The 14,030-nt window shown below is 44.1% G+C and overlaps 1 protein-coding gene across 1 annotated transcript in view; it reads right to left on the bottom strand.

Moving 5' to 3' along the window:
* Window positions 1-14,030, bottom strand: part of NPAS1 (neuronal PAS domain protein 1) — a 514,689-nt gene that overhangs the window by 91,760 nt on the left and 408,899 nt on the right. The window contains exon 5 of the mRNA XM_086938467.1: window positions 1,093-1,285. Within this exon, the coding sequence (XP_086794593.1) occupies window positions 1,093-1,285 (193 nt within the window). The remainder of the gene's footprint in view (window positions 1-1,092; window positions 1,286-14,030) is intronic.

Genomic DNA, 14,030 nt, shown 5'->3' with positions numbered 1-14,030 from the left:
TGCTGCAACCAGGGCCCGAATTCCCGCAGATACTTTACAATGCTGAAACCCAAAGTGGCCAGCACCTAAAAACCTCAAAAGCCCAGTCTCTTCCAAAATGATGGAGTTCTGTGTAGGTCCAGCACAGACAAATCCATGCCTCATTTTCAGGATATCTACTGATAATATTAAACGATTTCGAGTCATTGTAGGAAGATGAATTCTAAGCAGATTACCCTAAAACAGCAGAACGTGTATTTGTAAATGGCACGTTCACTCCTAGGGGTATTTTGGCATTGAATAACTGAAGTATATTCTTAGCCAGCTAAATGATACTCATTCTATTAGGCTTGGGAGAATAAAGGTTGAAATGAATTGCCTATTTTTGCACCTGTGACACAGAGCTCTGGAGCCGATGCATTAGGCCGTCGGCCACCATCATAGATGTAGCATGACCTGCCCCTCCTGTACTTGCCATGGACAATCCTGAGATAAATAGCTGTGAACACAACTGCAGGAAGAGGAAAGGCAAACAGTGCAGGAGTGGACCTCTGTGAGGTATACATCATTTGAGTTTTGCTTCCACTCAATCACCAAGGTCTGTGTGTCTTTGAGAGTGTTGGTTTTGGTTGGAAACCGTTGTCTCTGGGGTATGTGACTTTGATATAAATGGTGTTGATGTGATTTATGTTGTCTTTGTAAGTGTGGAATGGGAGATAGATTCGTTTCTAATATATGTACTTTAGGCACGAGGACATTTGCAAATAGCAGATATTTACATCTCTGGCTACGCATTGATCTTTATAAATTCTTTGGGGTTCAGAAAAAACATACTTGGTTTATTTTCCTTTTTGAGATATTAACACCTTGGCTGCTATGGATTTTCCCCTCCTGTGCTGTTACTCCAGCATTCCCATTGTTCATGACGAACTCAGCTCGTCATGAGCACACGACCAGTGTACTGCATGACGAGCTGAGATCGTCATGAGCAGCGAAGGGGTTAATCTTTCAGAATAAGGCCAGAGCTTATTTGGTGAATGGAAGTTGCTTGCTGTGGGACCCTGATTCACAATTTTTTCTGTGATGTTTTCTAATGAAGTACAGGATGTTTACCTGTGTCGGATCCCTCAACAAGAGACGACGACGATGAGGAAGAGGATGAAGAGGACACATTGCTGAGAGGCTTCTGATTGCTTGATAAGGAGACGGGAGATCGGTCAGGGCTTTTTAATCCAAGCTGTTCTGCAACCTCAGTGTGGTCTCCGGGGTGAATGTAATCGAACACACTGCTACCCGTTAACTCCACCTACAAAAAATGGAAAAGAGGTCTGAGTGTCACAAATATCTTCTTGTTCAGCAATTCCTCTCATGCAACAGATTCATGTGTGAGTTTGTTGTCAAAGAGCCAGGGTGCATGGTGTCCATGTCCCATATTCCATATTTAACATACTCCAGTGTTCCTCACAAATCTATGTGCCTCACGTCTCATCTTCTCTTGCCCTCTTTCCTCAAGAGCTGTTGTTTTTGGAATCAGTGGCAACTCCAATTAATCCAGGCTGGTCTACACTAATCTATGCCCTTTTGACTGTCTCCCCCTTGAAACTTGTCCTGATTAATCGCTGACAAATCATTCTGCACATACACCAATTCTACTCTCCGGTTTCCATTACCAGCCAGATGAAGAACGTATCTTACGGCATTCATTCCACCCCCACTTCAACCATGGAGAAGTCACACCACAAAAACCTCCTTACTCTACTCTCTTCTTCCCAAATATTTGAGATCAAATACAACCTACTTGAACTCACTCTACCACCTCAGCATTCAAGACTAATCTCTAATCATCAAACCAATTCTGCCACTCTTACCAGTGTCCATCACATGTCCATGACAATCACTGCTAAAAATAAACTATTTCACATCTTGCACCTCATTCAAGACCAACCATAAGTTGTTGCAGGCATCCCACCTTTCAATTGGCTCCCGCTCCCCCATCTTTTTTGTGTGAAAATCCCACCTTTCAAACCTGCAAGTCCTCAAGAACAATAACTACCCACCAGACCCCAATCAATGCTTGACAATCACATTCCCACTGATCAAGGGAGGTTATAGCCCATTAAACAGTTTCCTCCTGCAACTGCCTAGATCCTAACCAAAAATATCTACAGGAATCCATGTCCCCATCTTCCTTATCCCCACTTATCAAGCTGATATGTGCTCCAGTTAACCCATGCTAACCTGAACACCATCCATCCAACTATTTTACACCAGTCAACCACTAAACTGAGCCCTCTCTAGCCCATGCAGCACCCTTCCCACCAGCACTGCTCCAAACCAATCATGACCGACCTTAACCTTTCTACCCCACAGACATCACTATTGTAGACCAATTACTTCTCACCTTATTTCACTGTACCTAGAACACTTCCCACTTACTGAATATCCGTCACTGTTCAGTCTAACACATGCTAGCCTGCACTCAACCCACCCCCACTGCTCACACACATACACAACACTGCTGAACCCATTTTACCCCACACATCTCTCGAGCTACGATCTCATAAAACTGTGAGACAGTATGGCGGATATTTGCTAAATAAAGCAATGATCTTCAAACGTGTTAAAGCAATGCACCCTTTTCTAGGATTAATTGTAGCATTAACACCCCACCAATTACAAACACATTTTTTTCATGTTTGCACCATAATATTTTAAATACTGTAAGAAAGATGAAGAATTTCAATGGACTAGAGGGTACCCCCTCCAACAAAACAAAATAAAACAAGTAGTCAAACATTCCATGTGAGATCACTTGAAAGCGGGCCATTTTAGTGCTTGATCAGAATTTAGAGGGTAAGTCGTTGAGGATATTTTGGAGGCCCTCCTCCGACACTTACTCCCAGCAAGGACCTAAGTCACAAAAGACATTACCGATGTCCCATTAAAGAGTGACTGGAGCCATGATGTTTTTTTTCACTATATCGTACCACTGTTTTTAGCATAATATTTTCCAACATTAATCAATGATAGAGTAAGTGCTCCTCTTTCCCTGAGATGGCACTCTCTTAAAAGCCATCCAGGCCCATCCATGCCGAGACACCCAATCCGGTGGGAGACTCGCGATTTTTATAGTTAAAAATTGTTGTTTTTTTTTAGATGTCTCCTGCCTGAAATCGGTTCTGCTTCAAAAGAAGACAATGGGAAAAATGCATTGCCCCATTTATTTTCCAAAATATCCTACTTTCCTGTTCTAAAATGTTGGCATGTGTCACCGACTCACCCTAACATACGGGTGGAGTAGTCCACCGTTTAAAGACCACTTGGTCTCCCCCATGTAATAGGAAAGCATCTCCTCTGGTTTCCCAGAGGCGCTGAGCTTTAGGCAGCAGGCTAGAGCACGCGAGCTGGATGGAGGGCCATCGCGAGTGCCCCACATAGCAATGACCAGCTCCTTATTACTATTCAGAGCCCACATGTCTCCCTGGTAAAGCTTCGCTGGCCTGAACGCTAAAGGTGAAGGTTTTCAGGTTACCAATCCTGCCTAATGATGGAGAAGAAAAAATCAATAAGTAATAATGCAAAGCGAGTTCTGGGGCTCTAGAGGATCCGGGAGTCTGGAGCAGCTTAGACACATTAACATGCACAATTTATCCTGCTGTTTCTATGCCCGGAGCCTCAAAGCACTGGTTTACACAGGAAACATTTCCTCTGGCTGTTTTTATATACAATAAATGAAAAGAAGTGTAGGAAACCTTTACTTAACGTGTGTATCTTGGGGTGTTTGCTTTACATGCTAACACTGCCAATTCAGGTTAGAGATTCCTGATTTTTTTTAAGTAAAAACAAAAGACAGACTTAATCTTTGCTGCCTGACCTTAAAACGTCCTCCACTTTGATGTGAGTTAATGTGGAAGTTAAATTACAGTTTTTCTCCTAACGCTCCTTCTTATCTCTTCCCTATTATTGCAATCCGTGTGTTTGCTGAGACTAAGTCTCGGGTGCGGAGGTGCGGAGGGCATTGAATGTTCTTCCAACCGTTCCCATAAAAGGCCCTATAGGGATTGTATGATACGATCACACATGCCTAAACCACACATGTCAAAATAATGAGGTCTGAACCACAACTGCGTCTTTACCACGCATGCCTTTACAGCAAATTTTGTGGTAAAGGTATGATTCCTAAAGGGATATGCGTGGTAAATTGCACACCCCAGTACCCACCACCCTGCAGCCTAACACCCGATACCCCAGATCTGTAATCCACCTGCCCCAGCCCTTAAAATTACCCGGACTCCTAACCCTGAGCGCTAACATTCGCCCCTCCTAAAAAACTATCCAAACCCAGCCCCCTGAACCCTAAAACTGACCCCCAGCCCTGAAAACTGCCCCTTCCCCTCCCCCGCCCTGCGGCCTAAAACTCAGCCCCTGCCAAAAAATTACTCTAACCCCAGCCCCCCGCCCTGAGCTCCAAAACGGCCCTGTACCCCTGAAAACTGCCCCTTACCCCTGAAAACTGTCCCTTCCCCTGCCCTGAGCCCTAAAACCCTGCCCCAGCCCTTTAAACTGCCCCGCCCCCCTGCCCTGAGCCCTAAAACCCTGCCACATGCCTAAAACTATCCCGATCCCCCGCCCTAAGCCCTAAAACTGTACCCCAACTTTAAAAATGACTCCCCCACACCCATCCCCACTTACAATGCCGTGTCCCGGAGCTTCTTCTCCCGATCCTTCCTGTTCATTTCCTCGCCCATCTGCACATCTAGACCGCTGACTGCCTTAACTATGCATATGCGTGGTTAAGGCATTTGCTTGGTTAAGGCATATGTGGGGTTAAGGCATATGTGGGGTTTAGGTAAGCGGTGTTCTGCTTTGTATGGAACCGGCCCACGTGGCTCAGCCCCCGTTGTAAAGGCCATTTCCCCCTATAGGTGGCAGTACACTTTACCTAAGGTAAGGCTGTAGGTGTTCTTGGTGACATGGGATTTCCAGGCTCTGCATGGGCAAGGACTGGGGTGCACAGTGATTGTGTAGAATTGGCTGGATTCTTGTGTGGGTGTGACAGGGGAACAAGGGGAAAGTTGAGGGAGGGGCGGTAATTGAGTTGCAAGAGGAGGTATCTACAGATAAGAGCATCAAGGGATTCCTTGGTAAAACTCAAGTTGTGACGACCCTCTGGCGTGGGAAGGATTGCACAACAAGCTCAAGGGAACAGGCTGAACTAATCCTGGATTGAGTCACCCATGGGTGGCCTTTCTAGATAATCATGGCCAACACCATCCTTTAGAAATAAGAATGACTTTGGTGCCGCTGCGCAATGCAGCTTGCAACATATTTCTTACATGCGTCCAGTACCAGATTGCCTAATACCAAGGCTTACTCCTCTTGACTCCACCTGGTTCTACATTTCCTGTTGGTTTATCTCACTCTTGCAAGATCATTTTCATCCCTACTTTCTACCTTTGTCATTATTTTCCTGCCTTATTCTTTTTTTTCTCTTGATGCCTTTCTTTCACTTGCTCTGTGTCGACGTAGGATGATGCCACCACTTGCAACCACTGGCACAAATTAAGCACTACTTACCTCTAATCTCTAGGCTCACTGTTGCTCATTTGTCAGGCACCTGGTGATGGCTTGCACATAAAGGAGTTATTCTCCATATCTGAATTTTGCTAGAGACTAGAAGAGTTCTTCAGGTTTCTGAACTGGTGTTCAAATGTTCAAATATTGAATTTAAAATGTAGGTAATTTTAAGCATTTTTGTATATGTGAAAGTGATGGGCATGAATTTTAAAAAGTCAACGACTCACACGGGGCGAACAGATTTGGTGAAATTCTATAGGATTGTGGGCTGTTGGGCCCCTCGTTACTAGTGCCCCAGTAAAATACCCATCATTTCCCCTCACACACAGAATTGCTATTACCTGTGGTCCCAGTAATTCTGGAGAGAGGTCTTAAGGAAGGAATAAAGGGTATTATGAAATTTTGGAAACTAACATGTAGGAATTGGACTTACTATGTTCTCCAATGGAATTTCACCATGAGCCTTTGTCTGCTTTCAGCAGGTGAAATCTCCAAGCAAAATAGCCTGGCATGGGGTGTTTCTGAATGACTAAAACAGATGATGGTGGTGACTACCATTACCTGCTTCTTTTGAATTAACGGGCTACTAGTAATGACAATGCAACCGAACCGCTAATAGATTAACTTGATTGACTATGGATTTTTTCTACTATCACTTTGAATGTGTGGATATATATAAGTAGACATGGTTAACTTCTAAAAATAAAAAGTGCGTCTCCCCATAGGTAGGCAGCGGAAATTTAGAAAAACAAGGTCTATGCTTTAGTTAGGTCTCACCCCATCTTTTGAAGAAGCTACATTGGTGAAAGGAAAACCTCTCCCACTTCTGTAAAGTGGAAAAGACCACATTTATTGGAAGCAAGTTGAGCTCACAAACAGGATAAGCATTGTTTGGCTTTAGCCACTCACTGCAAACGTCATTACCTATGCCCTCACATCAAAAACGACCCCTCTGCAGCAGCCGCCCATGCAGGTAGGAGCAGCGGGGCCAGGTGCTGGTGGTAGGGGATTTCGACGAGGGAAAATCGATTATTTCTTTAATTTCGCCTCATGATCGTCTGTCGAATACCCCCCCCCCCCCAACCTGGCCCTACCACTCTTAACTGCACGGGCCACTCCCTCCCATCTGCACTTGCCTAATATATCCCCACCCCTTACTCTCTCAAAACCTTTCAATTTCTACATATACTTCCTACCCACATCATTGCTGTTGTATATTCCCGCTGTGTGCTGCAATTTTCAAAATCCCATTATTTGTGACAAGGTCGACTCGTCATAAGCACAGCGCAGGTAACACCCATGACAAGTTGACCTTGTCACAAGCATCGAAGGGGCTACTCTTACAAGTTTCTATTTCTACATTCCTTTTCCTCAACACTCCTAAAGTTGAGGTTTAGCCTGCCAGCACTAGGGCTAGCCCTGCTCTGCTTTTGTTCTCTGCCTGCTTTGAGACACCATAAATACAAAAGAGACAATTCGATTGCATTTGTGCGGGGGGGAGGGCCAGCGTTGAGCAGATGGAATTAGATTACCTTCCGCTCCGGCACAAGAAGGTCACGTGCTGATGGGATATTTTCCTTGTATCCTCCAACTAAACTACACAGGCAGAGAGTGACACCCTCCCCTCTGCAAGGGCCTGTGTCAATGTCGTTGCCTCTCTAAGCTCAAGCCCACAACCAGTGAAAAGAGTAATAGTGATAGTGAATGAGGTCACAATACATCTTAACAAGCATTTGCAATGCAATAGGTCTTGCTTTTACGAGAGTTTAAGCTATTGTAATTTACGATGGCAACAGCTCAAACTCTTGTAAATACAAGACCTATTTCAAATCAAAGAAGCAGCGCCATTGTCCGGGGCTGCTTGAAAGTGAAAGAGCGCGTGGCGAGGAGAGCACGTTGTGCCTGCAGTAGGAGAAACTCTGTAAAGAAAATAGTGCTCACAGACTAAATAGGATGTACCATGTAACAACCGAAGTAAAAGGTCCAGGTGGTATGGGAGGGAGCAAATGCAGACAAGGCGCTACCAAGGAGGGACTAACAAGCCTAATAACGACTCGGCAGCCATCGGTTACAAAGGACAATGACACAAGACAATTATAAATATGAGTGGAGAGAGAGCGGGGCTTCAAAGCCATACTCCACTACTGCATGCCTCGCATCAGCGCATGTGCTGCCCAGGCTCGACCTAAAAACGAAGCAGAGATTTCTAAAACAAGGTCATTTTGGAATGACTGTTAGTCAATGGTGGTGAGGGTGGATATTGTGATGGAAAATCAGGATCCTTCACTTCGCCTCCGGGAGCGACTCAAGGGCTGGTAACACTCACTCATATGGGACTGACTGATCAGCCATTCAAATTTCCTTATGAACTGCAGTCAGTCATATAACATTCAGCATTGGCGGCCCTCACATTTTGAATAGGTGCAAGATGATTCTGTAATTCCATAGCACGCGCTGCCCTCACTTTCAAAACCGTTTGAAGGGGATATAGAAAAGTCTTAGCCGCGGCTGACCAAAGGTTCAGCACCTCAATCCCTATATGAGAGTAATACGTGTCCTGTGCATCCACTTCCTGAGCTTGCCGCAGTTAAGTTCAACTAGCATTCAGCGAGATCGATTCTGTTGATAAGAGGAAGGTACACCAGGGATGGAGTCAAAGTCATCAAATTAGTCCAGCAGTTTCCTTTATTGTAGAAAAATTCCTTAAAACATGGACATCAGCCAACGCGTTTCGTTCCCTTGGGGGAACTTCATCAGGACTTGAAATATGTGGTCAAAGATATTCTCTTTTCACTAATGTGTTACTTTAGAGCAACTAATCCCTTAGACGTACGTCCAGAGTAAGCTGAAAAAAAACCCTGACAAGTCAGGTGGGAGTCTATATCTCCAGGATCTGTGGGATAAATGGACTTTCCTTATCAAGGGGGCCAATTGGAACACGTTTGACCCTGACTGTGGGGGTTCCAGTTATATATATCTATATGCACCACGGTTGCCCCTGGAGATATAGACTCTCTGATGAAGTTCCCCCAAGGAAATGAAACGTGTTGGCTGATGTCCATGTTTTAAGGATTTTTTCTACAATAAAGGGAACTGCTGGACTAATTTGATGACTTTGACTCCATCCCGTGTGCACCTTCCTCTCATCAACAGAACTTTTTGAAGAGGATGGCTGGTGTGTGTCCGGCTTGATCATAATTACATAGAATCAAAGCAAAGTCTGTTTGTCAATTACAACAAAGCTTTATTTTGCTTCTTTTACACAAATACATGTGTTTTATATTGAAATGATTGCTGCTTTGATTTTAGTCTTTCATCCTGGTTAGGATTTTCTCTTCAAGTAACATTAGCAGAGCCACTAAGTGGATGTTGCCGAATTGTGGAGCCCAGCTTTATTTTTTTCCCAGTATCAGTTTGAGAAAGCATTGGCAAGGAAAACATGTCTGCTATTGGCTGCTAGCCTAGTGACGTTGTCAGTTGTTTTTAAAACGTTTGTAAATTTTTATCACAAAAGCATTTTAGACAATTAGCTGCCATGCATGAACATGTGTGCGAATGCACGCTATGACGTCATTAAATATTTTTGTAACGTAGTTTTACAAAAACATTCAATAATGTGCACTGATGCATGTGCATGCCTGCATGTGCATATGCCCAAGTGAGACACGTGGATGGGTTGGAAACTCATTCACAAACACGGCAGCTGCAACTATTGTGCATGCAGGTGGTGCTGAAGGGCCAGTTGCAGTGTCTAAGGAGCTGCTGACCCCTCACACAGTTTAAACAAGCATTTGCAATGCAATAGGTCTTGTATTTACGAGAGTTTGAGCTATTGGCATTGTAAATGGTAATGCCTTTTATTGATGTGTTGTTTTTAAAACAGATAAATAAAAGGCATTGTCATTTACAATGCCAATAGCTTAAACTCTTGCAAATGTGAGAACTATTGCTATTTGAAAAAATTGTGCTTGGAGGCTGTAATTAAAGCCTACTGAGTAACAACACTCGTAATAGGGGGTGTCGCCATGGGAGGTTACAAAATGAGACAAAGCGGTACTAAAGAGGGACTACTAACCCTTTTGACCAATGAACAGCCACAGTTAACAGTGGACAATGACACAAGCCAATGAAAAATATGGGCAGAGAGTGGGCGGGGTTCAAGTCCCTACCTGAATGCAGCATGCCTCGCAGAGCAGCGCATGCACTGCCCAGGCACGCCCTAAAAAGTAAGTTATAGAAATGCAAAATGAAAACATTTTGTAGGGTAAAGCACACAATGACCCACAAGTCTCAGGCATCGAAGGGAACTACTTTCTATGTGGATAAGGACTTTGCGCTTTGGCAGAATATTGCCATAAAATGTCTCCAGTTTGCTTACACACTGCCACATTCTGTATGCTGTGGTAGTCAGAAGCTCAATGACAATAAATGACACTCCAGCAAACCAACAGATGACAAGGGCTATCTGAAAGCCCCTGCAAGTATATTACATCTATATGTTTTTGTAAAATCAAAGGTTACTGGCTGTGTGTGGGAAACAGGAGGTGGGAGATGGACGTGAGGCCATGAGCTAGAGAAGACAGGTTTCAAGGGTGATAAGGGAAAGTAAGGTTGATAGCTTTATTTCGATATGCAGATATCATAAAAGCATTACATATGTATATAAAACAGCACATCATAGTATAAAAGACTATTTGGAGTTAAAAACAAGTAAAAAGAAAGTACATTTGTACAAGAATAAATTAATTATGAAAGAATTAAATTGAAATGGAAAGTCTTTTTAAGCGAATCAACCATGCCCATTTTAAAAATTTGGAGACAGCACAGACTATGGGGGGGAAGTGTTAGTTAATAAAATGCGTAACGCCACCATATACTGGCGAGTTCCCAATTGTCTACAAAGAGGTTTGAGCCAGCGACTTCTTGGACAGGAGTAATCGGGGCACTCAAAAAGGAGGTGTGCCACCGTTTCAGGCCTGGTGGAACATAGGGCACAATGGGGGGATACCTGCGCAGGCATATTCCATCTTGAGAGTAGGTCTCCTAAGGGTAAAGTACCCACTCTGAATTTGATATAGAGTGCCCGATCTGCTGGTAATGTGATCAAATCCAGATAGGGCTCAAAGGCAACCACGTCTTTGATTTTTAAATAAACAGCGGTGGAATTGCAATGACGTGGATTGCCGATAAGCTGGGCCGAGAACCACTCCCAGTAGAGTTTTTTTAGGGTTGCCTTCGGTGGGGCGGATTTTGTAGTCCAACAAGACCCCAAACCCAATTCCCCCAAGAGGTTTTTAATGTCCCTTAGCCACTTGATCTTATGCCAACCACCCATTCCCATAACCTCTGACAGGCCATCCGCGTAGGATTTCAATTCAGGGACCCTCCACAGGCGTGCCCATAAGAGGAGGGGCCGGAGGTGAGCCTGGTCCTTGATTGATTTACATCCTGCATCCAAAAGCACCGGGACTGTTGGAGTACTCAAAGGAATGGCCAGAAGATCCTTCAAAAATTTGTTTTCTGCCTTGGATAAAGCCTCCGAGTTTCCGAGGCCCCATAACTCCGCTCCGTATAGTGATGCTGTGACAGCCCTGGCTTTATAAATGTCAATTACTGGGGCTACACATTGTTTTGATGAGTTCCGATACTCCCTTAACAATGCTCCCCCCACCCTTTTATGACTAAGGATCATTTTATTGATGTGGGGAGACCAGCTCAAAGCGTCACTCATACGAATTCCCAAGTAGTCAAATTCAGAGACTCTCTCAAGAGGAACGGAGTTTAGGACTGGAGGACAACCAAGTTTCCGTGGGGGGTGCATAATCAAATATTTCGTTTTATCCACATTGATGACCAGCCCTCTTTTTAAGCAAAAGTCCTGAAAGCGGTTCAGAAGCTTCTGTAGACCCAGGGGAGTCTTTGAAATAAGGAGGGTGTCGTCGGCAAACAACAGGGTTGGGATCCGCACTCCCCCCGGGGAGAGTGCTTCTGCTGGTTCGTCAAGCAGGTGCTCTACCACACCGTTAACGTACAGGGAAAATAGTGTGGGAGCTAATACACATCCCTGTCGGACACCCCTAGGGAAAGTAAGGGAGGTTTGTAGGGGAAAAGACGACTTGGTAGGAAGAGGGCTGTGTGTATGTGTTGAAAGGAGGGTGTTTCATTAAGAAGAGAGTTTCCGAGTGCATTTGATGGAGAATAGTATGGTAAAGAAATTGTGTGGGAAAGGACAGAGGATCTTAGTCGAGTCTGAGAAGAAGGCGAGAATAGAAGACAGCAGAGCTCACAACTATTCTAGGTCTATACAAGAATAACCCACCCATTCAAGGTTTTTACTTTGCATTCTGGGACTTGCAGTCTTGCTTTTTCTCGTTACAGAAATCAGTATTGGAAGTGTTAGAATGCAAAGCAAGAACCTGGTCTGGATGAACTATTCATGCCTGGAAATAGAAATTGGAGAACTCTGAGACATGAAAAGGCTTTTAGTAAGAAAGGAAGGCATAGGTGAAATGATGGTCAAGAAGAGTATGTGGGTGTCTTTGGTAAACTAATGGAAAGTAAGAGGGAAAGAGGTGAAGCAGGGGTATTGGAGGGTGGAGAGAACTGGATGAGGAGGGTGAGAGAAAAGGTTATGTCACGTACAGAAATGGAGGTGAGGGGTGAGAAAGCAAAATGTGTGAGGAGTCACAGCTTTAGGAGGATGAACGTCAGGAAATAGACCAAGGGGGAGTTATGAGAAAGGGAGGATGACATCAGACACAGGAGGGAATACAGCATTTTTAGGGGAAGAGAATATTAGGTGGATGCCTAGAATACCAGCGACAGTGGATGGCATATTCACGTACAAGCAGCAAACGTGGCACCACTGCTGGAGAATAGGCTACATTAAGGTGGATCCTTCTGTGATGGCAACATTCCTTGCACTGGCCCAAGGTGGAGGAGAGAGAGATAAAGGTAGAAGTTTAAAGTAAGTAAGACAAGCGGTAAAGGGAAGTGACATAGAAGCTAAGAAAGTGTGGACATTTGGTATAATAGAGGGCGTGCAAGAGAGTAGGTTGGGGGTAACGATGGCAGGAGAAAAGTGAATGAACATCATGATTGAGAAAAGTGAGACTGAGAGATGAGGGTGATAATACAGATGAAGGTAAAGCAAGAGCAAAGTGAGAGTGAGAGACGAGGGTGATAATACAAATGAAGGTAAAGCAAGAGCAAAGTGAGAGTGAGAGACGAGGGTGATAATACAAATGAAGGTAAAGCAAGAGCAAAGTGAGAGTGAGAGATGAGGGTGATAATACAAATGGGGGTAAAGCAAGAGCAAAGTGAGAGTGAGAGATGAGGGTGATAATACAAATGAAGGTAAAGCAAGAGCAAAGTGAGAGTGAGAGACGAGGGTGATAATACAAATGAAGGTAAAGCAAGAGCAAAGTGAGAGTGAGAGACGAGGGTGATAATACAAATGAAGGTAAAGCAAGAGCAAAGTGAGAGTGAGAGACGAGGGTGATAATACAAATGGGGGTAAAGCAAGAGCAAAGTGAGAGTGAGAGATGAGGGTGATAATACAGATGAAGGTGAAGCAAGAGCAAAGTGAGAGTGAGAGATGAGGGTGATAATACAAATAAGGGTGAAGCAAGAGCAAAGTGAGAGTGAGAGACGAGGGTGATAATACAAATGAAGGTAAAGCAAGAGCAAAGTGAGAGTGAGAGATGAGGGTGATAATACAAATGAAGGTAAAGCAAGAGCAAAGTGAGAGTGAGAGACGAGGGTGATAATACAAATGGGGGTAAAGCAAGAGCAAAGTGAGAGTGAGAGATGAGGGTGATAATACAAATTAAGGTAAAGCAAGAGCAAAGTGAGAGTGAGAGACGAGGGTGATAATACAAATGAAGGTAAAGCAAGAGCAAAGTGAGAGTGAGAGATGAGGGTGATAATACAAATGGGGGTAAAGCAAGAGCAAAGTGAGAGTGAGAGATGAGGGTGATAATACAAATGAAGGTAAAGCAAGAGCAAAGTGAGAGTGAGAGACGAGGGTGATAATACAGATGAAGGTGAAGCAAGAGCAAAGTGAGAGTGAGAGATGAGGGTGATAATACAAATGAAGGTAAAGCAAGAGCAAAGTGAGAGTGAGAGACGAGGGTGATAATACAAATGGGGGTAAAGCAAGAGCAAAGTGAGAGTGAGAGATGAGGGTGATAATACAGATGAAGGTGAAGCAAGAGCAAAGTGAGAGTGAGAGATGAGGGTGATAATACAAATAAGGGTGAAGCAAGAGCAAAGTGAGAGTGAGAGACGAGGGTGATAATACAAATGAAGGTAAAGCAAGAGCAAAGTGAGAGTGAGAGATGAGGGTGATAATACAAATGAAGGTAAAGCAAGAGCAAAGTGAGAGTGAGAGACGAGGGTGATAATACAAATGGGGGTAAAGCAAGAGCAAAGTGAGAGTGAGAGACCAGGGTGATAATACAAATGAAGGTAAA

This window comes from Lissotriton vulgaris, chromosome 9 (genome assembly GCF_964263255.1).
Source record: "Lissotriton vulgaris chromosome 9, aLisVul1.2, whole genome shotgun sequence".
Taxonomy (NCBI): domain Eukaryota; kingdom Metazoa; phylum Chordata; class Amphibia; order Caudata; family Salamandridae; genus Lissotriton; species Lissotriton vulgaris.
This window is presented reverse-complemented; position numbering and strand designations above follow the sequence as displayed.